Source organism: Colias croceus, chromosome 21 (genome assembly GCF_905220415.1).
Source record: "Colias croceus chromosome 21, ilColCroc2.1".
NCBI classification, from domain to species: Eukaryota; Metazoa; Arthropoda; class Insecta; order Lepidoptera; family Pieridae; genus Colias; species Colias croceus.
In genome coordinates this window covers 8918258-8943993 of record NC_059557.1, presented here as the reverse complement: position 1 = coordinate 8943993, position 25736 = coordinate 8918258, and the positions used below count along the sequence as shown (strand labels likewise).

Here is a 25736-nt window from a genome sequence, read left to right as displayed (position 1 = left end):
TCAGTATTATATTGTTACTTCAAAACTACCTTATTATTGTAAAATACGTTTCTACCATTTATTTTAAAAACAGCTTCTTTGATACATATCTGTAGTGAGAATAAAAGTATCAAGATGCATATTGCATTGGATCATTTAAACATATGTATATTGAGGTGGTGTGATAGTGTATTTTGTTATACATTTACAATTCATATTAGAAGATTTTGATCTAAACTCCTCCTCATTTACATTTTTCTTTGAATGATAAACAACATTTCAGCAATGTAATTTTATATTTACATTTTTCAATTGCATCTTTGCACATTACCGCTACCGTTTTAAAATATACCTTAGTTTTGAAACCAAATCACAATATTATAGGTCTAATCTACAAGTTACTTTACACTGTAATGGTAGGCAAACTTAAACATTTATTCGTATGAAACTTAAACTTCTTATGGAAGCTTTTTTTAAAACTTCAAACATTATAATATTAACCACAATTTTGGAAAGCAGTAACTTCAGAAAAGAGCCAGCTAACTCAGTAGTTACTCTTTTAAGTGCTATAGAAAATTTTTATTTTTATTTAATTTATGGCAGAGCAAGCAAAAGTGCAGGTGGATCACCTCATGTTTAGTTGTCACCCCTGCCCATAAACACATGTAGCACAACTTGCTTTATGATGGCATAAATTACACTGGTCTGCAAAGAAATCCTCCTTTGAATAAAAATATGATAAACATGGAGATCTTAACATGCTGAATCTAGATCTGCTTTCAGTTTTTTTGTATCACGTCTAAATTTTTTTTATTGTCGTTTTTAAATACCTCAAAATTCTGTATTGTTTAGTAGTCTCTCTTGCAATAATGCTATTTTATTCGGTCTTTATGATATTTTTCATCACAAAAATGACTTGAATTTATAAAACTAGAACGATATCTACTGAAGACATTATTTTTACACTAATTTGAAGGGAATTTATGGGCTTCCGTAGTTCTCATCATGACTCCGCTGCGCTCAGTTCAAAGTAAAGTTGATGATTTTATCCTAATAATTTGGTAAAATTTTTATATTGTACTGATATATTGATGAAAATTTGTAAATAATTTCAACCATAAAGCAAAATTGAATCACGTGTTATGAATTCCTAATAATTTGGTAAAATTTTTATATTGTACTGATATATTGATGAAAATTTGTAAATAATTTCAACCATAAAGCAAAATTGAATCACGTGTTATGAATTTTTAAACGACGCAACATCGAAAGCGCGAGTCTTTAGTGTGGTCTCTAGGGAATGCAAATGCGGGAGCCTAGATAAGAATTAAATTATGAAATTAAGCAGACTAAAGCTGTAAAAAGAGTATCCGGTGACCACTATGAAACATTTCACCAGAAGTTTGAGAGGAGATACGGAAAAGCTAACTGAAAATATAGTAAAATATAGATAATAAGTTGGCAGCAAAGATTGATGATTTTACTTGATCGATTCGTCGCGAAACTCCTTATAAAATATTAAAAGAAAAGAAAACTACTAATTGAAACAATGTATAACTATAATGTGTAATTATATTATCTTATAGTTTTTAATAGTTTTCTTGACATTATTTGTAATATTCAAACCTAATTTTTAAAATAACGATGTATTCTAAGAACAAAAAATGGGTTTCTTTCTAATTAAACTACAAAAAATCTAGACGTGATACAAATTTTTTAAAACTTAATTTCTGTTCAGAAGTATCACTTCTATAATAATCTTGTGCAAAAATAAGAAGGAGCGCGAAAAAAAAATTTTTTTGCAGACCAGTGTTATTATGGTGGGCTTAGATTTAGATGTAATTACTAACATTAATACTTAAGTTTTTTACTATCAAATGGATCTGTGATACCCGAATTCTATACTTAATAAAATAAATGCTACATTATGGCACCAGCAACAGTTTCCTCCATACTGAACATTCACAGGAATGGGGGGCAGACTCAATCTCAGTGGAGAGCAACAAGAGCGCCGGCGAGAGCGTCGAGGGCGTGGCCCTCTGGCCGCCGGCGCTCCGCTTCGGGCGCTCCGCCCTCGCCGAGCCGCACACTCGTCTAGTCACATTGACCAATATGGCCAATACTACGCTACATTTGGCTTCCGTGGCGGGCACTACGCCAGACTTCCATGCTTCCTTTTTTGACTCTAAGGTATGTTTCTTGACAGGATGATGAAATGATGTTGAAAATATATGAGTCATTGGCTCAGTAGAATACAGTTTTGCTTGCTAAGGTATGTTAAAATGTTCATAAATAACATTATTTGTTTTTGTAAAAGAAACCCAAAAATGTATAATTTTATTTCAATTGAGATGGCTATATTGTATTCCAACTGGGATGGCTTAAAATTTCGCCCTACCCTCGTAAATGTGTTATATAATTAATTGTTCTTTATTTATTATTTTTTTTTATTTAAATTTATAATTTTGTTAAGATCCTCTACTATAGCCGTAACTAGGTTTATATATTTTATTTTGCTTCATGAAAATTTGTATATTTTTTTGGTCATTGGGATACAACTCATCACATAGCTATTTGTCGTGAGACTGCTAACAATAGATAATTTTAAGTTGGCGAAACAGATTTTAAAACTATTCCTCAAGTGACATTGGAAATACTGTGCCTGAGGCATAGTTTATTGTTTAAATTAGCGAGTGAGCTATAAAATACATTGTTTTCTAAATGCACGGAAAATTAGTCACACATAACCGTCAGTAAAATATCTCGTAAAAATAGCTCGCTAAAATGTTAAGTACGATAAAAAAATTCAATGTTATCAAATCGCTCATATTTTGCCCTTTCATATGAAATCCACAACGGAATCCAGTTCGTCAGTTAAGTAGGTCAATGCATGAGCAGTTGACGATATTTAATGACATTTTTTATAAGTTTGTAAACCGGAAAGTTCAAGGAGGGCTGCGCTTGTATGGAATAAAGATTGTTGTATTCGCACATTGTTATTATAATTACTTTGAATTTTATGCGCATACAGATACAGGGGAAAAGTATTGTGGGAATTCGTAAAAACGTTAATCGTAATAAGTAATAACATCAATTGTATATTCACTTTTACTTTTGTTCCAATCCAAAAACAATATAGAATGAATGCATAATGATAACCAATGTTATACAGAATACAGAAAGGTTGTAGTTATGTCATAGGTAAAGAAAATATCAAATTCATAAAAATAAGTTGGAAAAACGGGTACCTAAATAAATACCTATAACCTTTTGAATTTATTATAAAAATAGCAGCATATTACCTTTCACAAAGAGTTCAATCAATCAATTATTGATATTAGAAATTCTTTACATTTTAGGGTCGCCCGTCCTACTATAATATAATTTCTCCTTTGAAATCAATATAACAAATGGTCCCTGTGTAAACATGTGCGTCACTAATGTATGTAATAACACAATTGCTTTGAGTTATGTAATAATCATTAATGGGTTATAGATTTCATATAATAACGTAATATTTTTAGTTATTATAATTTAATTCTTTAAATTTCCGTATTGGAATATGTTGCATAAAACGGGCTTAAAAGAACGGTCAGGGATAATGAGAAAAAGTTAATTAATATTTTTCATTTGAATGAAGTCGTGACCTAATTTGCGAATGCATGTTGCATTTAATCTATAAGATTTTATAATAAACTTGTATACCTCGAGCGTATAAGCGTCCATTGGATCAAGAACATTCTAGAAGAACGAAGTTTCGAAGCCGTGCACGTGTCAGAAGAATAAAGGAACGCAACTGGGCGGCGGGAAAAGTTCGGACCTTGTCATGAGCGGAAGGGAGGCAAGCTCGAACTTTTCCTGCGTCCCCGTTGACGTGGTCTGCACGTCGTTTGAAATTGGAACATCGGATTACTCTTTTTTTTTTAAACTGTATTGAATGGGATGATGTCTATGGAAGAAATTAAAAAAAAACGGATACAGTTTCATCATGAAGCGCAGTAAAAAGAAATTAAGCATTAATTATTTTTTTTTATTCTGTAACGTTTTTGTCTCTTAGAACATTAAATTAATATGTGTAATATTTTGTTCTTTTATTATAAGGTTATAATAACTAGTTCAGATATTTCCGGAAGTTAATGCAAATATAAATTATTGTTAATACGAGGTATTTGCATTTAAATTAGTCGCAAGTCGCAACATCAAATTTTTAAATCAAGCATGTGTTTATGTAAACAGTAAACTGTATGTATTTTGTGAAAAATATACATTTCTATGTTCCGCCATGCGTGTTTCAAATTATTGATTGAACCGAATGCGATGCAGCTACGTGCTCGCAATAAGTTATTTGGAAAACTTCACAAAATGCATAATGTATTCTTGTGCATAAAAATTCAATTTTGTACCACCTAGTTATCTCAAATATGGAAATGTTTTAAAATATATATAATATTATGTATTAAATAATATTTTAGCTTAGTTGTAAATTGATAAGATACCTACTTTATTAAGGTTATTTTGTATAACACTATCTCCTTAAATGAGAAATTAAAACTGATTGAATTATGATGTGGTGTAGATTTTAATAAAGGCGATTATAGAATGAAATATTTTCCTATTCATTATTTTTTTTTTACATTAAAGCCCTGTATTCATAGTAAACATTCAATTTGAATCAACATGTTGAAGAGTTGTTGTCAATATGTTGCGACTTGAGGGCAAAATTGCGTGTTTCAAACTTGATAACGCAAGTAATGTTCTCGCGTAGCGTCTAGTGATGCAACGAATACGAATATTCTTATTCGCCGAATAGTAGACATTTACCGAATATTCGTATTCGGCGAATATACGAATATTTAAAAACGGATATTTTTGTACGCAATTCTATTTACTACAGATTTAAAAATCGCGCGTAAAAATAAAACGTGTGCAGTGACTGCTGATCCACTGGCCTTTTGGCGAGAAAATATCCATTTTCCAAGTCAGAAAAAACTCGCCCAAAAATATTTTTTACTGAAGCCATGTACAGACGTTTCGGAAAGACTTTTTTCAACGGTTGGAAACATCCAGACTGAAAAAAAAAATCGCCTAAAACCAGAAAATCTACGAATTTTATGTTTTTAAATAAAAATTTGCCTACTGTAAATTTTAATTATTAGTAGAGAAAACATACATTAAATAAATAAGTCTTTTATTACCAATGCGAGATATTCGTATTCGTATTCGCCGAATAGTAGGTGTGATATTCGTATTCGTAAAAGTAGTATTCGTTGCATCACTAGTAGCGTCATCTCAAAAAAGTTTCCAGCAACATTCTTGATCAATTTATTACTGTTATTCAACAAATGTTTACCATGAATACGAGACTTAACATTTAATTTAATTTATAAAAATAAATTTCTTCATTTAACTATAGTTTCCACCAAAATTGTCTACCCTAACCCCTTCGGAATCTTATTAGATCTGTGGTCGCAAATTTGTTATTCATTGTATGTACAGTCCGTGCCACCGCAAGGCAACACGACGTTCTCTGTGGTGTACCTCGGCAGGCGCGAGGGGCTCGTCACGGCGCATCTCTATATACACACGTCGCTCGGTGTACATAAGTATCCGGTACGTATGATTTTCGACCGTATTATCATAGCCGTAGGGGATAAAATTGAATGAATATAATATACGGTCTAACTTTATGCAAACGTTGCTCGGTGTACAAGAGTAGCCGGTATGTGTGATTGTCGAACGTATTCTTTTTGTTGTAAAGTATAAAATGGAACACATCTTAACTGATGTATCCTGTATATATGATTGTCTTCCGTATTTTGAGAGATATAAGGGATAAAATTGAATGCATAAAAATATTTGTACGGGGTTTTGAAAATATTATTCTATGGGGATGAAAGTGGACGTATAATAAATAGGTGGTGCTTGATGAAATTAACTATTCTTCTCTATCTAAGTATATTCTTTATCTCGAATATCTTGGACCTTTTCATTCCTTATTTTTTCTCTAACTATAATCACCTACTCTTACAAAAGAACTTCAGTGAACATTTTCAGATTCAACAATTTTAGCTGTATGTACATTCATATATTCAATTTCCCTTTTTAAACGTAGATTGTATAATGTATACAGATAAACGATGCTGTGTTTGCTTTTTATTTAGGAAAGTAAATATATACACGAACTAACGAAAGATATCGAACCATATAGACTCTATTTGTTGGGTAAACAACGAGGAATAAAGTATAAACAGAGCTTATTTACGTTATCGATGTAGCATTTTTGTTGTATACCTTCGTCATATAAAGGAGATGGTGAATGCTAATAATTGGAAAGGCATTTTTTTTATCTTCCTCAAGTGATAAGTACATCTACATTAACTACGGGACTTTGACGCTATAGATAAGTCTTCGTAGATTAAGCCTTTTGATTTTTCAAATTCTTGAGTTAATATGAAGTACATAACTAGGTACATAGTTTCGGTAATCGTTACTCACACTAGATATTTCCAAACTTTAAAAATATTGGAGTGGACTGATATATTTTTATCATCATCATCAGCACATTATGTTCCCACTGCCGGGACACGGGCCTTCTATGAGCCTTCATGTCGTCGAGCTTTTGATTCTTCGACATGTCGGTTTCCTCACGATGTTTTCCTTAATCATTTGAGCAGTGCTGATGTTATAACATGAGTAGTTAAATTGAAAAATCAATTTATTTCCTGCACGCCTGGTCTCGAACGCCACTTATTTTTATCTGTTTTTTTTTTATTCTTTCATTAAATTGGGGTTATAACATTGAGATAATATGAATATGGAGCAGACACCACGAACAAAATCTGTGCGCCAAGCGCGGCGGCGCGGGGCGCGCGAATGGCGGCTAGACAGTCATAGATTATGCGATGTCACTGACTCACCGCTATAGAGGCGACACTTTGTTTCATTCTGTCTATTTTATTGGGTGCCACTCATTACATGCATGTTGACTTGAAATTTTCTTTGTACTTACTTAATATTTATTTTAGGTATAAACTGACTTTACTTAATTTTAATTGTTATTTTTTATATTTAATTTTTCTGTGATTTTATGTATGTTTCTTTGATTATTATTATTTGTGATATGTCAATTTTATATTTTATGATTGTGATTTATATTTCATATTATGTGTATTAGTGATTTTTGTGGGTCTTTGTTACTCTTAAATAAAGAATTTATTATATTATTATTATTTACTACGCGGGGCTAACAATATCTGGCATATAATATAGGATGATGTAAATAGTGACGTCATATGGTATAATTTAATTTTTTTCGCGTTTTAGGTTCAGTCAGGGCTATGGGAAGTTTCATTCCTTACAAAGTGAGCCTTTTTTAGAAAAAAATAAAATAAAAGCCGTTTATTTTTTTTTCCTCAGAACATGTTCCCGGCTCAGAAATTGCTTGTATTGCCAATACTATTGTAGCACACCTTCGGCTAAAATAAATAAAATAATAATAATGTTAGTGATGGCTAAAATAATATTTTATTTGTTATACAAATCCGTAAAATTTTATTATTATTACTAACATCAATACAAGGAACAGCAGACTTCTTTAGAAAACGCCTTCCCGCTTTTGTGGTATATTTATCCTCATCGCGAAAATGCAATGAACAGACGCAAGTTCTATCGGATGGTAACCAGGTTTCTTCACTGCGGTTGTTTTGGACAAATTTTACCCATTTTTCCCTTTCTTCACGGCCCAGACATGGAAACCTTGAATAGAAAAAATATTAAATTTTACTTATCTCTGAACTAGAGGTCGGCCCCGGCTTCGCCCCATATTTCGCAATAAAAAGTAGCCTATGTTCTTTCTCAGGGTCTAAAGATTGTCTGTGCCAAATTTCATCAAAATCGGTCCAGTAGTTTATGAGCCTATGCATTACAATCAAACAAACAAAGTTTTCCTCTTTAAAATATTAGTGCAGATAAATAAATAATAATTCAATTATACCTACGCTCCAGTCAGTAGCTTATACAATATCAATTTAAAACTTGATTAAAATCAATTAACAAAAAAAAATTGGTGATTAAGTAATTGATTTTCATATATCATGATTTTATGCTTTTCTAAATATGTAAAATTATTATTTTATACTATAAAAATATACGCCAGCAAATATTACTAACAACACTTATTTCATGCCCAATGTCATATCTTAAATTTTTAATCTATGACAAAATGTCGCCCGCCAAAAATTTTGCTCTAACTAAGTTTTAAAAATTATTATCTAGTTACTTACTGATGAAAAGTTATTCCTTTGCACTTTTCCGTATTATTTGTATTATTTGTGCAATATCGTAACACACACGTAGGCATATTTGATGCGTTTCACTTTAAAACAAATAAAAAATGAGCGTGACGTTCGCGCCAATGAGCGGAGCAAGCGACTGAGTGCAGTTACGCCAGATGACGTATGTTGAGCGGAACATATGTGATGTAGGCGGTATCGTCTCCATATTCATATTATCTCAATGGGTTATAAGTTTCATTTTCTTTACATAGGTATCGGCGATCGGTGTAGCCAGCGAATACGACGTGTGGCCGCTGATTGGTCTGCGCGTGCCGGCGAACGCGTCCGTCGAGCCCGAGCTCACGTTATACAATCCTACCGATAAAGTTATACAGGTACGCACACTTTATGAATGAATGAATGAAGAATGTATAAGAATGATTGACATTTTAAGTGCTTATTTATTGACTACTCATGTACTGTAATAACGAGTTCTGGTTATTAAGACGAATAGAATTGTATGCCAAATTGTTGGCGAATTGTGCGGTCGTTACATAAATTTTATAAAAATTTTGTAACCACAATTCTGACAAATAAATTTTCAGACAACAGAGTTTTTTTTTTGAGTTTTTCAACAAGAGTTTAAAAATATGTTATTATGGATATTTTGCGTCTTAAAACATATGAAATATCTATGAATAATAGATGAGTTTCGCAAAAACCAGCAATCTAATTACTTATTAAAATAATTAGTATAATTCTCCGCTAATTTCATCACTGTTTTTTAAAGTTTAAGCTAAAAAATTAATTATAATGATACAATTTTTTAACCGTTTATCGAATGATTAAAAATATACTATGTAATTCTTCGAATATGCCAGCGATAAGACTATATAAAGGGTTTTTGTGAGATATTCGATGAAGATATTTTTTTCATTGAACTTATCTAGAATATTGTAGAATTTATCTTAAATATTAATAACTAATATAACTAGTTCAACTTAAATAATCATGATTGTCGTAACCGGAGCAGAATATTTATCCAATTTTGTAAATGGTAATATGCGAAATTTATATGAATTAGAAGATTGGGCTCATTCATAAATGCATAGCATACTAAACCGGTTTGGTGTTGTTATGAAAATTAAGTAGTTAAATTTATAGTTTTGTTTTGCTTAGATTTTTTGTGAGAAACGTAAGCTAGTTGCTCATCAACAACAGATTTTTTTCATCAATGTGCAAAATTTCAATACATAGTTGTAAATCTTTGTTTTTTTCGAAATTTTGTTTTTGTAAGTACTAAACAATGAAAAAGAGATCCCAAAAACACATGATCCTAGTTTAGTTCAATAGTTTATATTTTTGTGTGTATAAAATAAATAAAAATAAATATTTATATGTGCCAGCTGCCTCAGCAGGTGTTCTGCCCTGCGTATTTGTGCCTTTGGTGCCCTTTTCGCGTATTCTCTCCATCAAAAGGCCTTCCTTGTCTCTCTAGGCCTCTACAGAAACATAAAAATAAAGCCGTATTGGTCGAACCGTTCCCGAGTTTTACGCTTAGCATCATATTTGGCAATTATTTTTTATCTACTTGCTCTAATAATTAGTATGTCACTCGTACGCCACCCATCACTGTTTCTGGCGGTAGCGGTGGTAATATTATTATTTGTGGTATTATGTACGTTGTTAGATATAACATCAGATATGATGTCATAGGCAGGGAGGTTTCTCTCTAAAGTCTGTTCGCGTACCTATGATAAATTGGCGGCGAGTATCAACCCTCAACCCTAAAGTTGACTTGTGTTAAGGAGTGAACCTTCTGTATGTAGTACTATTATATATTCTGTGGTGGGGGCAGTAACATGTATTGCGCGTGCTCAGGTGAGCGAGGTGTACTCATCGGGCGGGTGGCTAGGGCTGCGCCTCGCCGGCGGGGGCAACAGGGCTCCGCGCGACGTGTGGGCGGTGCCGCCGCGTGAGAGCCGCGCGCTCGTGCGTCTGCGCGTGTCGCCTGCGCACAAGCAGCCCCGTGCGGCGTATGTGCGGTGAGTTTGACATATACAGAGGTAGACATGGCACACACACACACACACACACAAGCATACTAAGATACTATATATTTTACAAATTGCGCATTAAATTCTGTGAAATATGTACATTTTACACTGCACACTATACAATGCATTTTTGAACACAATTAAATTTTTGTTTCAGTATTTGAATTGGTTTAAAGTTTGTTCTTAAAATCTCAATTTATGCGGGTAGTTAGTTTAAACTTGTTTTTATATTAAAAATTAAATACTTTTTGATAAAAACCGTGTTTTCTTTCGAAATTACGACTGAATTTCACGATTATAATTAGTGCAATGCATTTGCATTGCATTTATTGCATTATATGCACAGGATAAAAGCGAACATCCCTGGCGGCGGGCTGGTGGTGTGCGTGGAGGCGCGCGGCGCGGCGGCCGGCCCCCACGCGCGCCCGCTGCACCTGCGCCTGCGCCCGCACGGCGCGCACGATCCCGAGCGCACGGTACGAGCTGTGTGCGTGTGTGTGTGTGTGTGTGTGGCTGACCGTGTGCTTAGAGTAGTATACAGGCGAAAAAAATAATATTTCGTTATAATATGAAAAAAAACAACGACATTGTTATTTCAGCCACATATCAACATTATTCTCTATAATATATTATGTACAGAGGCGGCTCGTCCTCAGGAGCGCTGGTGCAGTGAACTCCCATAAATAATTATAATAAAGTTATACCTGTTCATTATTTAAAATCTATCGTAAAAAAACTCCAATACTTATATCAATAAAATAAGTACCTTTACACATGACAAATAAAATACATTGCATACACTCTTGTTCATTTAATAAGTAACGCGCGAAAAGGAGCTTACGGAGCGCTCTCGATTGCGCTCCTATGAAACAATATTCAGTACATTGCCTACATACGAAATCCAATAAGAGTGAAAGAGAAATTTCGCCACAGTCCTGCGCGTGAAACAAAAGATTTACTATGGAAAAGTAGCCATTTTCGGAGCGCCGCTCTCAAGCGACGTTGCGCATCGCATGACAGCAGCAATTGCGCGCGACGTTGCCACTCTTATATTATAACTACGCTCACACTATGAATACCTCACGAATGCAAATTCGGGGATTTTCTAATTTTGCTAAATAATAATTGATTTCGTTTTGAAATACTTTATAATTTTTAGTGTTTATATAGACACTAGCTTTCCGCCCGCGGCTTCGCCCGCGTTTTCAAAGGAAAACCCGCATAGTTCCCGTTCCCGTGGGATTTCCGGGATAAAACCTACCCTATGTGTTAATCCAAGTTACCTTCTATTTGTGTGCTAAATTTCATTGTAATCGGTTCAGTAGTATTTGCGTGAAAGAGTAACAAACACACACACACACATCCTCACAAACTTTCGCATTTATAATATTAGTAGGATTAAAACTGCTTTTTACATTATCTCTCTGATTAAATTTTTTAATTTATCTATCAATTAATTAAATACTTAATTAAATAAATAATAATATTACCCTCACAATCCTAACAACGGCTTAGAGCAATCTTCCGTATCCTCTCCCATCTCACGGAACCGTTGTATTAAGTTCTCTTCTGAATTATTTTGAGAAACACGAAATATAAGGTTATTTATTATGCATACCATGTTTAAAATATATAAATTATTTATAGTTGAATCGTTTCTATCGCCTTAAATACGTATTTTATCATAATTTATCTATAATATTATTTATTGACTTATCGAACTATTTTCCGGACTTATGGAAATTTTCCTTATAGAATTTTTCCCGACTTATGGAAATTTTCCTGACTTATCGTAATTTTCCCGACTTATGGATTTTTCCTGGCGTATAGAAATTTTCCTGGCGTTTAGAAATTTTCCTGGCTTATAGATTTTTCCTGGCGTATAGAAATTTTCCTGGCGTATAGAAATTTTCCTGACGTATAGAAATTTTCCTGGCGTATATAAATTTTCCTGGCTTATAGATTTTTCCTGGCGTATAGAAAATTTCCTGGCGTATAGAAATTTATCTGACGTATAGAATTTTTCCTGGCGGATAGAAATTTTCCTCACGTATAGAAATTTTCCTTGTTTATAGAAATTTTTCTTGTTTGTAGAAATTTTCCTTTCTTATGGAAATTTTCCAGCTTATAGTTATTTTCCCGACTTATGGATTTTTCCTGGCGTATAGAAATTTTCCTTACGTATAGAATTTTTCCTGACGGATAGAAATTATCCTAGCTTATAGAAATTTTTCTTGTTTATATAAATTTTCCTTTCTTATGGAAATTTTCCAGCTTATATAAATTTTCCCGACTTATGGAATTTTTCCTTCTTTATAGAAATTTTCCCGACTTATGGAATTTTTCCTGACGTATAGAAATTTTCCTGACTTATCGTAATTTTCCCGACTTATGGATTTTTCCTGGCGTATAGAAATTTTCCTAACGTATAGAATTTTTCCTGACGGATAGAAATTTTCCTGGCTTATAGAAATTTTCCTTGTTTATAGAAATTTTCCTTTCTTATGGAAATTTTCCAGCTTATATAAATTTTCCCGACTTATGGAAATTTTCCTGACTTATAGAAATTTTTCCTGACTTATCGTAATTTTCCCGACTTATGGATTTTTCCTGGCGTATAGAATTTTTCCCAACGTATAGAATTTTTCCTGACGGATAGAAATTTTCCTGGCTTATAGAAATTTTCCTTGTTTATAGAAATTTTCCTGGCTTATAGATTTTTCCTGGCGTATAGAAATTTTCCTGACGTATAGAATTTTTCCTGATGGATAGAAATTTTCCTGGCTTATAGAAATTTTCCTTGTTTATAGAAATTTTCCTTTCTTATGGAAATTTTCCAGCTTATATAAATTTTCCCGACTTATGGAAATTTTCCTGACTTATAGAAATTTTTCCTGACTTATCGTAATTTTCCCGACTTATGGATTTTTCCTGGCGTATAGAAATTTTCCTGACGGATAGAAATTTTCCTGGCTTAAAGAAATTTTCCTTGTTTATAGAAATTTTCCTTTCTTATGGAAATTTTCCAGCTTATATAAATTTTCCCGACTTATGGAAATTTTCCTGACTTATAGAAATTTTTCCTGACTTATCGTAATTTTCCCGACTTATGGATTTTTCCTGGCGTATAGAAATTTTCCCAACGTATAGAATTTTTCCTGACGGATAGAAATTTTCCTGGCTTATAGAAATTTTCCTTGTTTATAGAAATTTTCCTTTCTTATGGAAATTTTCCAGCTTATATAAATTTTCCCGACTTATGGAAATTTTCCTGACTTATAGAAATTTTTCCTGACTTATTGTAATTTTCCCGACTTATGGATTTTTCCTGGCGTATAGAATTTTTCCTGACGTATAGAAATTTTCCGGACTTATGGAAATTTTCATTATAGAATTTTTCCCGACTTATGGAAATTTTCCTGACTCATAGAAATTTTTCCTGACTTATCGTAATTTTCCCGACTTATGGATTTTTCCTGGCGTATAGAAATTTTCCTGGCGTATAGAAATTTTCCTTTCTTATGGAAATTTTCCTTCTTTATATAAATTTTCCCAACTTATGGAATTTTTCCTGACGTATAGAAATTTTTCCTGACTTATCGTAATTTTCCCGACTTATGGATTTTTCCTGGCGTATATAAATTTTCCTGACTTATAGAGATTTTCCTGACGTATAGAAATTTTCCTGGCGTATAGAAATTTTCCTTTCTTATAGAAATTTTCCAGCTTATAGAAATTTTCCTGACTTATAGAAATTTTTGCCGACTTATCGTAATTTTTCTGTCAATCGAAATTCCCCTAGCTATTGTTAAAATCATTTTTCATCGATATCATCAATATCATCATCATCATTTTTATTGAAAACAATATTCATATATTTTTCTTTGCCCGCGGATTCCCCTGATGTTAAATTCGCATTAGTATGAGTCGTTTCACCGCTGTCAAAAGTTACCCATGGCAAAGTCACATTAAAACGAATAAACACACTTTCGCATTTATAATATTATACTAGAGGTCCGCACCGGCTTCGCCCGTGGTACATGTTTCGCAATAAAAGGTAGCCTATGTCCTTTCTCGGGTATCTAAATATCTCCATACCAAATTTCATGCTAATTGGTTCGGTAGTTTAGGCGTGATTGAGTAACAGACAGACAGACAGAGTTACTTTCGCATTTATAATATTAGTATGGATTTATAATGTGGTGCTCATTTTTTTTGTAATAAATTATCCTGCTAACGCTATTGTATTTTCGTTGTTTTATTTCAAGTGAACACCCATACAATTTTATCACGAGCCGCCTCTGATTATGTATCTCCTTTTTTTTAGTAAAAACGTGTTCTAACTTCTGAAAAATAAATTTTTACCATGTATCAAATTGTATACTTGTAATAATTCGGTTATAATACGAATCCATACTAATATTATAAATGCGAAAGTAACTCTGTCTGTCTGTCTGTCTGCTACTCAATCACGCCTAAACTACTGAACCAATTTGCATGAAATTTGGTATGGAGATATTTTGATACCCGAGAAAGGACATAGGCTACCTTTTATTGCGAAATATGTACCACGGGCGAAGCCGGGGCGGACTTCTAGTAATGACTATAATATCGTGTTTTATACAGGTATACGTGGAGGCAGCAAACAGCGCGAACGTCGCAGTGCGGGTCGACTCGTCGCTCGGCGCCGCGCGCTGCTGGCGCTCCGCCCCCGCGCCGCACGAGCCCTGCGCTGACACGCACACTGCTAACGGTGAGCACACACACACAGACACACACACACAGAGAGAGACATACACACACACACACACACCTAAACACACACACACACACACACACACAGTCATAAACACACATGGCAAAGAATAAACTCGCTCACGTACTAACATTCATACGCACACAACGATAATGATAACGTACGCAAATACAAGCCAACATACCACAACCGTACACATATACATAAACAGTAAACACACATGTCTATGCAATGACATGCACACGTTAATACATACATACGCACAGTACCCACACACTGCCAATTACAACGCGAGCAGATATAAGCTAACATAGCGCCAATGGTAACAAATCACACCCACCCATGCATGTGTACGCAATAAACATTCGCAACAAGTAGCATTGATACGGTTGCACAAACTAATACGCAGACACAGAATACACACAGACACACATCGCTAACGGTATAGTACACACAAATTCATACACACATTCAAATATGTGAATGCATCCGCATTAACACGCATATACACGCACGCACTAGATAACATGCAAATAGGTTGAAAGCACCCTAAGTGGGTGCGTGCCTTGCGTTATAAATTAAGTGCGCCAGTGTGCGTGCCCTTTTTACATTTACCAAACACTATACAGATTATGATTACGGTTTGAATAATTATAAACTTAATAATTTTCTTCCTCACAGGTGGTATGGAGGTTCACAACGGGGCTCATTTGACAGTACTGCGCTCGCACCTCGAGCCGTTTGAAGAGTTCACACGAGTCGCACGACTTACGCTTAACTGTGAGTTTTAATTAATTATTGGTATTTTGTATTGCACATACAGTAAAGTTAACGTTGCAATATTAAGTGTAAATCGTAACCTCTGACATGAATTAGGATAAGGAATTTGAATTAAAAATATTTTCGGCAAGCATTAAAGCTTCAAAATGAGATATGACTGTATAAATGATAAAGTGATAACGTATTTTTGTTAAAAAAGCTATAATCTATAATAAAAAATGTTTTGTTTATTTGCTATTTCAATTGGATTTTTATTTATAACTAGCTTTCCACCCGCGGCATCGCCCGCGCAGTCAAAGAAAAACCCGCATAGTTCCCGTTCCCGTGAGATTTCCGGAATAAAACCTATCCTATGTCCCGGGGTAAAAAGTAGTCTATGTCCTTTCTCGGGTATCAAAACATCTCTATACCAAATTTCATGCAAATTGGTTCAGTAGTTTAGGCGTGATTGAGTAACAGACAGACAGACAGAGTTACTTTCGCATTTATAATATTATAGTATGGATTTTATATATAGTTGCCAGACCGGACGCAGCACTTACAACTACAAAAAAAACACCAATACTTTAACATTAATATAACGATCGGAATTCTTAAATAGAGATATTCACAGACGCGGAGCTGTATGCGCAAGCGCAGCAGAGGCAAATTGAAAGTGACGACGAAACGCGGCAGAACGGGGACGACCCCAGTGGGCTGAGTGGGGACGAGTTGGGGCTGCTGGGGCAGATGGGGCAGTGGGCGTGGTGCGGGGGCTGCGTGAGAGTGGGCAAAGCCACGGTGCCGTACAGTGTCAGTATACTGCCGGGCACGCTGGCCTTCACGCCGAGTGCGATAGAGTAAGTTATTTTATTCTAATTTTTATTATTGATAAATAATTCTATGACTATAGAACGAATTTGACAAAAAAATTCAACGACGTAACCTTGTAACGGCGAGAATAATAATATATATTTTTTTCGTTTTTTTTACAATAATTGCAATTTTTTTTCAATTTCGATGACATATTTATTGTAATTATAACCAGTACGAGTCATTTTACGATTTACTATCACCAATAAACCATTAAAAATTCAAATTAAAGGATTAAAAAAATAGCTTTATTGGTCCTTCGAGTCTTCCTTAGAAAATACTAGCACATACACATAACACAAACAAAATTGAATTATAAAAAATTTTACAGCATAGTCACATCGGACATTGAAAATGCAGTGAAAGAACAAGAGATACGCGCAGAGAATCGGTTCGACGAGCCGCTACAGATCACGGCCGTGCGCTTGCCAGAAGAGGCTAAACCTTATTTTAGGGTAAGGAGACCTGTGATATGTGCATCTATTTGAAAACTAGTAATTTCTTATACTGAGATATAATATGAAGTATTATTTTTATGTGTATTTTCTCTTGTTTAGTGAGTCAGCCTATTTATTACTCCCGAGAATAGATATTTTTTGAAGTGATACTTCTTTAGCCGCGTTGAGTGTAAAATTTTCTAGGTCGCGTCTTGGCAATACCTTTACCACAGAATACGTAATAGTAGCTAAACGCTACAGAACGGACACTCCACCTCCCGCCAAAATTAAACACTTACTTCACCTCGCACGATCAGCCTGAAAATGGTCCGTACCTATTTGTCTGCAAGGACGATACGCAACGAAGATTGACAACATTAATCAAATTGACTTAAAGTAATTTTATTATTTTGGATTTGTGATTATCGTTTTTCGTAGAAAATGGTTAGATATTGTGCTGTTTACGGATGTATTTCATCAGAAAAACGCGAATTATTTTTTACGCTAGTCACAAATGTGCCAACCATAAAGCGTTAACACACACATAATTGCAGTCTCTACAGTGTGACTGTCAAAACGATAATTTTGTATGGAGTGTCCGGGGTGTGCCTTTACGTCAAAGAGTGAAGCGACGATTTGGGTATCTTTGAATTTTGCCAAAGAGGTTTCACTTCTGACACGTGAGCTCGGCACTCTTTTTTTCAACACATTACATTTTGTAATAATAAATATCCGTCAATGAATTCAATTTCTTTATAAGCGTATAATTTTCCTATCTTTCACCAGATATCAGATTTCATACCGCTCACACTGCAACCGGGTGGCATCGAATCGTTAGTGCGTATCAAACTACGCGAAAAGCCCCCAGAGGAGGTAACCCTGGACCTCGCGATCGTGGTTCATACAAACATGTCACTGTACCACGTGCCTCTGCGGTTGTACAGCGGGAAGTTTAGATTTGTGAGTATTTATTTTAATTGGTAAATATTTTGTAATTATTATTTGGTTCAACTGGAAATTTTGGCTTGAAAGACTTATTAATGTACGAATCCTTCGTGGCTAGATTAATTAAACGTACAACATTTCATTAAAATAAATTTATAAGGCAGATTTTAATTTTTTTGTGTGAAATATACGCGTAATAAGAGTTTATGGTCCTTCGAGCCGGATCTACTTATACACAACTATTAAATGTTTAGAATTTTAAATGATTAGGAAATTTTCTTTATTTATCCAATATATGTTTCCAGGAATGGGAGTGGCCCAATTCATCGGACGGTAACTTGAACCTGGGCGCCGTGGGCACGTCGACCACGTGGCGCGTGGGGCTGCGGATTCACAACCCGGCGTGTGTTGAGATGTGTATCACGGACTTGGGGGCTACGCTGCCGGGCGCGTCAGCTACGCTTTCTATTTCTGCACCGGTTGGTTACTTAAATTGATTTGTAACATGTCGGTTTTTAAGCATGTCGTTAATTTGTAATCCAGTCAAAATGGTGTCTTTGATTTTTTTAATGAAAATAATTAACATTTTTATAAACAATTTAAAATTATGAAAATGATCTACATTTTAAAAATAACATGTCATCTGACTTTGTTTTGAATTGTTGCGTAATGTTTTTTTTTTAATTTGAGGGTAGTTGTTCAAATTTTTTTCATCCCCTGTGGATGTGTATCGTAAGTAACGTGGCGCGTTTGTATTGCAGCAGTGCGTGCCGCCGCGTGGATGGTCGCTGGCCGCGCTGCGCGTGGTGGCCCCGGCACGGGAGGGCGCCGTGGCGGGCTCCGTGCACGTGAGCAGCGGGCACGCACGCGCCACTGCGCCACTTGCGTTGCGCGCGCACGCCGGCCGCCTCACCGCTGCGCAGGCGCGTCCGCCGCCCGCCGCGCCGGTACGTATGGGGCGGGCACGTGGCGGGCTCCGTGCACGTGAGCAGCGGGCACGGCTAGTTTGATTAACAACAAACAAAAAAAAAAATACTTTATTGTGTACCTAAATTGTTTAACTTAGAAGTAAAGAAAAAATTATACAGTCAAATTTTGTAAAATAAAACGGGTTCTTACTCTTTTACGCAAAAAACTCAACGGTCTTCGGTGATACTTGGCAGTGGTGCTTGTAACGACAAACAGTAGAAATACTTCATTTTGCCAGCAGTTAATATATTTTTTGTGATTATTTAATAACTCGAAGGACCAATTTATCCTTTACAAGACAATTAACACGTCCACGTAGGAAAAGTTTCTCATATAAAACGTTATAACAGTACGCAGGCACGCGAGTGGCGCTAGTTGTGGAGAACTCGATGTCGCTGTGGATGCGCGTCACGGGCGTCACGTACGCGCAAGACAACACGCTGGAGACCCTCACTTTTATGTACGTACATTTTTTGGCACAGATTATATTATATTTTTCCTTGTCGATAATTGAAAAAAAAGGGCGTGTGTGCCGACCACACGTGTCCTGAAACTTTTTTGGAGGTTCAAAGCTATCAAAATCGTCACCTTACTCCATGATATGACGGAATTGCCATGACGCGACATGAAATTTTACTCTCAACGCGCCTAACGAAGTTTCACTGCAAAAAATATAAGAAATTGTTGAATTTTTGATTCATTTGCTTAATTTTGTATTTTTATGGCAAAGTTGTTTTATTTTTTGTTTTATCATAAAATATTTGCTAAAGATTTAATTTTACGGTGTTGGTACAAGTTTTGTTGTAAAATTGTACTTCAATAAAGTTTTATTGAAATTCAATTGGAAGTTTCCAATGAACTCAAAATTAACTCAACTGTATTCAAAAGTATATTTTGTCTGATAACAGCCCCATAGAGGAGGCGGAGATAGGCCCCGGGCGGCAGACGGTCGGCTACCTATACTACGACCCGGAGCGGCTGTGCGAGCCCAACTGTTACACCGGCCTGCCGCTCGATACTGCGGGTATGTTGATATTTTTGATTTGCTAGTCGAAAATGGACTGTATGTGTTTGGTTATAAAGTCCAATTTAAGCTGTATGTTTCAATTTAAAATAAGATGTGTGTATTTGTTAACATATTTTGTATAGCTCTTTTATTGGCATAAAATTTGTGACATATTAGTTTTTTTTAATAATGCGGGTACTTTTCAAAATGTAATTTTTTTGATTTGCCAACAGATAATTATCATATTTTTCCATCCATTATAGCAGATGTTTACAGAATTTAACTTATTTGTCACAGTAATTTTTGCGGGTAGTTTTCAAAAATATGTCTTCTTTGTCTTCACCAGATGGTGCCGCGTGGGCGGAGCGGGCCCGCAGCAACCGCGGCGCGGCGTGGGGTGGGGCGGTGCGGTCGGACGTGCGCGCGCTGCTGGCTCGCCTGCCGCGCTGGGCCGCTGCGCGCGCGCCGCGCAACTACTCGCTGTACCTGCACACTACACAGGTGAGTGACACACACACACACACACGAGGACGAGCGGTATCGACGCTATTTCTTATGCTTTCAAATATTTTCAAACTTTAAACACACACATAGAATTGAGTAATTCTATTGTACGGGTTTTCCCGTACTAGTATATAATTAATTAATATTGTGAAATAAAAGAATTATTTAAACCATCGAAACTTGTATTAAACGGAAACTTTTAATGCAATGGATGAAATGAGTCATGCGAGGTGCTCTTAGTGACCGTCGGCGATGAACTGATTTAATTATATTATACAGGGTGTAATCGTTAAGTGTGCACAGGCGATTTTTCCGTAAGTATTACAGATAACAAAAAACTTTAAACTGATATCATCTATATATGAAAGATTTTATCTTTCTTTTTCTTTTTTGGTTTTCTGCTTTAATTACTTCGCAAATTTGAAGTGGCATTTTCCACGCTTTTTCCGGACATTTTCACGCATTTTCCGGATATTTTCCGGGAATTTTCCGGGCATTTTCCGGGCATTTCCCAGGCATTTTCCGGGGATTTTCCAGGCATTTTCACGCATTTTCCAGATATTTTCCAGGCATTTCCCAGGCATTTTCCGGAAATTATCCGGGGATTTTCCAGGCATTTTCACTTTCCGGACATTTTTACGCATTTTCCGGGAATTTCCCACGCATTTTCCAGGCATTTTCCGGGGATTTTCCAGGCATTTTCCACACTTTCCGGACATTTTTACGCATTTTCCGGGAATATTCCGGGCATTTTCCGGGAATTTCCCATGCATTTTCCGGGGATTTTCCACACCTTCCGGACAATTTTACGCATTTTCCGGGAATTTCCCGGGCATTTTCCACACTTTCCGGACATTTTTACGCATTTTCCGGGGATTTCCCGGGGATTTCCGGGGCATTTTCCGGGAATTTCCCGAGCATATCCCAGGCATTTTCCGGGGATTTTCCAGGCATTTTCCACACTTTCCGGACATTTCCCAGGCATTTTCCGGGAATATTCCGGGCATTTTCCGGGAATTTCCCAAGCATTGTCCATGCATTTTCCGGGGATTTTCCAGGCATTTTCCACACTTTCCGGACATTTTTACGCATTTTCCGGGAATATTCCGGGCATTTTCCGGGAATTTCTCAAGCATTTTCCAGGCATTTTCCGGGAATTTCCCAAGCATTTCCAAGGAATTTTCCGGATATTTTCCAGGCATTTCCAGTCATTTTCCAGGCATTTTCCACACTTTCCGGACATTTCCCAGGCATTTTCCGGGGATATTCCAGGCATTTTCCACACTTTCCGGACATTTTTACGCATTTTCCGGGAATTTCCAGGCATTTTCCAGGAATTTCCCAAGCATTTTCCAGGCATTTTCCGGGGATTTCCCAAGGCATATTCCGGATATTTTCCAGGCATTTCCAGTCATTTTTCAGGCATTTTCCACACTTTCCGGACATTTTTACGCATGTTCCGGGAATTTCCCAGGCATTTTCCGGGAATTTCCCAAGCATTTTCCAGACATTTTCCGGGGATTACCCAAGCATTTTCCGGGGATTTTCCAGGCATTTTCCACACTTTCCGGACATTTCCCAGGCATTTTTCAGGCATTTTCCACACTTTCTGGACATTTTTACGCATTTTCCGGGAATATTCCGGGCATTTTCCGGGAATTTTCCATTCATTTCCAGTCATTTTCCGGGGATTTTCACCGCTTTTCCGGACATTTTCACGCATTTTCCGGTAATTTCCCAGGCGTTTTCCGGATATTTTACAAGTATTTTCCGGATATCGCCGGAAAATACGTGAAAATGTCCGGGAAAATGCCTGGGAATTGTCTGGAAAATATCCAGAAAATGCGTGAAAATGTCCGGAAAAAGCGTGGAAAATGACACTTCAAATTTGCGAAGTAATTAAAGCAGAAAACAAAAAAAAAGAAAAAGAAAGCTAAAATCTTTCATATTAAATGTATATGGGATATTCATATTTCATACTTAATGTATGGGAGGGTTACAAGATAATTTTTTTGATATTTCTCGATTTATTTTTAAAAATTTATTATGGCCATTTTACTCTTTAGTTTAAGTACTTTCGATATCAGTTTAAAGTTTTTTGTTATCTGTAATACTTACGGAAAAATTGCCTGTGCACACTTAACGATTACACCCTGTATAGTGTAAAACATTGAAAACAATGTGGGTTACGAAATACGCAAGCAAAACGCCTTATTGCACTTTGTACGTGCTCGCTCGTACATCTATATTTTTGTAAATTATAGAAAGAAAGAAAGAAAATACATTTAATCCAACACACTTAGAAAAAAACAGTAAAAATATAAACAATACAGAAATACAGAAAAAAAAAACAACAACAATGCAACATGTAACAAACAAAAAAAAAAAAAAACAGACAATGAAAATTACAAAAAAATAAAACTAAAAGAAGTATGTTCGTCCGTACATATAAAGTAGGTATGAAACATATTATAATCATGTAAGTTTATTATTTTCGTCAATTTTGTTATTGTTATTAAATTTATTATGTGCAGGTGGTGCAAACCCCCGTGGAGATGAGGGTGGAGCACGCGTGGCCGCGGCTGGCGGCGTTCAGCGCGGTGGTGGAGGCGGAGGGCGGCGCGGGGCGGCGCGAGCGGCTGGGCGGCGCGGGGCTGGTGGCGGTGGGCGGGCGGGGCGCGCTGCGGCTGCGCGTGCGCAACCCCTGCCCCGAGCGCCGCCTGCTGCTGCACGCCGTGCTCGCGCCCACGCTCACCGACGCGCTGCCGCCTGAGTGAGTTTGCGCCTGTCAAACTGACAGATGCGTATGCGCAACTGTATATCTTTTGAAGTTGCTCGTGTGCAGATGAAAAATAAATTTTTTTTTTGATTCAACACAAGTACATTTAGCAATTAAAGACTTATCGGATTTTACACGACGTGATTTATTAATTAAATTTCAAACTCGGATACAACAAAAATTGTACAGTTCGTACACTTGGGGATGCTGCTGATAATAAAAACAAAGCTGCTAATATAGCTCTGCTATAAATTATAATGCTATGAGTTGCGGCTCGCGACGTTTTAACGTGAACTTAAAATATATGAAAATGATGTGACATACAAAAAATTATGATGTTGCGTTGTGTACGTTTGTACCGTACAAAATTATTTATTAAAATTAGATAAACTTTAATCACGTTAATAATCACATTTTGAATCGTCGAAAATCGTAATACTGAAATATTAAAAATAATTATTACACTCAAACTTCACTTTCACTGTTTATTTTGATTTCTAATAAACTTTTATTTTATAGAGCTGGCGGTGATTCGACATGGTGCAAAACGGAATCCTGCGTATGGTCAGATGCGTTCTCCATCAAGGGTTGGAGGGTCATAGCGGGCGGGGTGCGGCCCGTGGAAGAGAGAGGGGACGATCGGGATGAGTACGGGAGTGACAGGGACAACAGCACCCTCGGTCTGCCCGTGCTCGTGTTGGAGCCGTTCTCTGAAGTGGATATAGAGATTGAGTTCGCGCCGAGACAAGCGGCGGCTTTGACTACGTACTTGTATTTGAGGTTAGTTGTTATGGCATTAATCCCTCAGCCCCCGGAATCACACATACAATAGGAAATCTATTGTGTCGTGGTCTTATTGAGCCGCTCGGTGGTCAATGGGTTAAATCCATCGACCACACAACCACTAGACGCCTAATAACAGACGAACTGTTTCTGTCAACGCATGTGTCTAATAGGACTTATAACCGCTGCCATACGAAACGCAACTATCAGTTGCGACCAGTTCCGTGATCTGTTAACACGTCCGAAAAAATCCTTTAAAAAAAAGAAACAATGGCTCCTTGTAGTATTAAATAGTGTGGTAAAACGAGTAAAACCTCAAGTTTGCAGAAGGACGGGATTACTTTCATATTTAAGTAGTTTGTTTGCGTATAATTTAAATATTATTACGAACAATATTTTATCGGAGTTCTTTTTACGCTGGTACTGGTCAAGTGACAAAGCGTGTCGAATATATTTGCATCTCTTTCTTTCGTATGCACCTGATTACGCATCCCTTTTCTTCTATGGTGTGGCACGTGTAACTAGTGATATACCAGTTGTGATTGTAAATTGTATCGATAATAATTATCGAAAACTATTTAGGTTCGCGATTTTATACTAGTTGTTTTCAAAATTAATGACATGAATGACGTTGCATAATATAGTTATATTATAATATAAAATGTTAAGTTTTTGTAATAAAATAATATGAATACTATATCACTAAAAATGAAAATCGAGGTTAAGCAAAGGTCATAATTTAGATTGATGACCGATTTTTTGCAGATTTGTTGTTCTTTAGCCTGTTTGTACGGAACCCTCAGTGTCGCGAGTCCGACTCATGCTGGACTGGTTTTCATTAATATGTATTAACATCGTATTCAATTTCCAATGATAAAGTATATGTATATGTACAAAATACCTATATCGATAAAGTATGTGAATACAAAATATATCGATAAAGTATTTGTATACAAATTTACTATGTCTCATCTCTAGGACATTTAGTGACCTTGAATTAGCCAATGAGAATGCAGCGCCCCGCTTCACCATACCTCAAGTTGTTGACAGATTGAACTTAATGCATACAAGCTAACATTAGGCGTCTAGTGGTTGTGTGGTCGATGGTTAAATCGTATATTTTATGTATGACTAGCTTACCGCCCGCGGCTTCGCCCGCTTTGTCTAAAACCTAATAAATTATATACTAAAACCTTCCTGTTGAATCACTCTATCTATTAAAAAAACCGCATCAAAATCCGTTGCGTAGTTTTAAAGATTTAAGCATACAAAGGGACATAGGGACAGAGAAAGCGACTTTGTTTTATACTATGTAGTGATATTCATAAAAATTAAATTGTGATCACTGTTCGTCTAATACAGGGTGGCTCTGAAATACGTTGACAATTTAATTTACGATTTATTTTATTTTTCTTTTACACAGTATAACGGTGAATACTAAATAATAAAAATACAGTATTCTTTTAATGTATATATCTATTTATTTTCAAAATAACCACCTCTAGCTTTAATACAAAGGCTTAAACGTTTTCTGAAGTTTTCGACGATTTTCCGTACCTCCTCTTCAGATATTTTGTCCCACTCACAAGTAAGTGTTGCCTTCAGCGCGTCTACAC

General features: G+C 35.9%; 1 protein-coding gene and 1 long non-coding RNA gene across 2 annotated transcripts in view; one reads left to right on the top strand and one right to left on the bottom strand.

Moving 5' to 3' along the window:
* LOC123701493 (transmembrane protein 131 homolog) overlaps positions 1–25736 on the top strand; it is a 30981-nt gene that overhangs the window by 1840 nt on the left and 3405 nt on the right. Inside the window, exons 3-19 of the mRNA XM_045648989.1 lie at positions 1948–2169; positions 5476–5589; positions 8525–8647; positions 10134–10297; positions 10656–10785; positions 14936–15062; positions 15747–15845; positions 16459–16684; positions 17029–17152; positions 17921–18094; positions 18385–18558; positions 18841–19026; positions 19399–19508; positions 19957–20072; positions 20401–20555; positions 23093–23331; positions 23857–24117. Of these exons, the coding sequence (XP_045504945.1) occupies positions 1948–2169; positions 5476–5589; positions 8525–8647; positions 10134–10297; positions 10656–10785; positions 14936–15062; positions 15747–15845; positions 16459–16684; positions 17029–17152; positions 17921–18094; positions 18385–18558; positions 18841–19026; positions 19399–19508; positions 19957–20072; positions 20401–20555; positions 23093–23331; positions 23857–24117 (2744 nt within the window). The remainder of the gene's footprint in view (positions 1–1947; positions 2170–5475; positions 5590–8524; positions 8648–10133; positions 10298–10655; positions 10786–14935; positions 15063–15746; positions 15846–16458; positions 16685–17028; positions 17153–17920; positions 18095–18384; positions 18559–18840; positions 19027–19398; positions 19509–19956; positions 20073–20400; positions 20556–23092; positions 23332–23856; positions 24118–25736) is intronic.
* LOC123701506 lies at positions 7490–8320 on the bottom strand. The gene is made up of 2 exons (XR_006752746.1): positions 8262–8320; positions 7490–7734 (listed from the first exon to the last, which is right to left on the bottom strand). It is a non-coding gene; the product is annotated as an uncharacterized LOC123701506 (long non-coding RNA).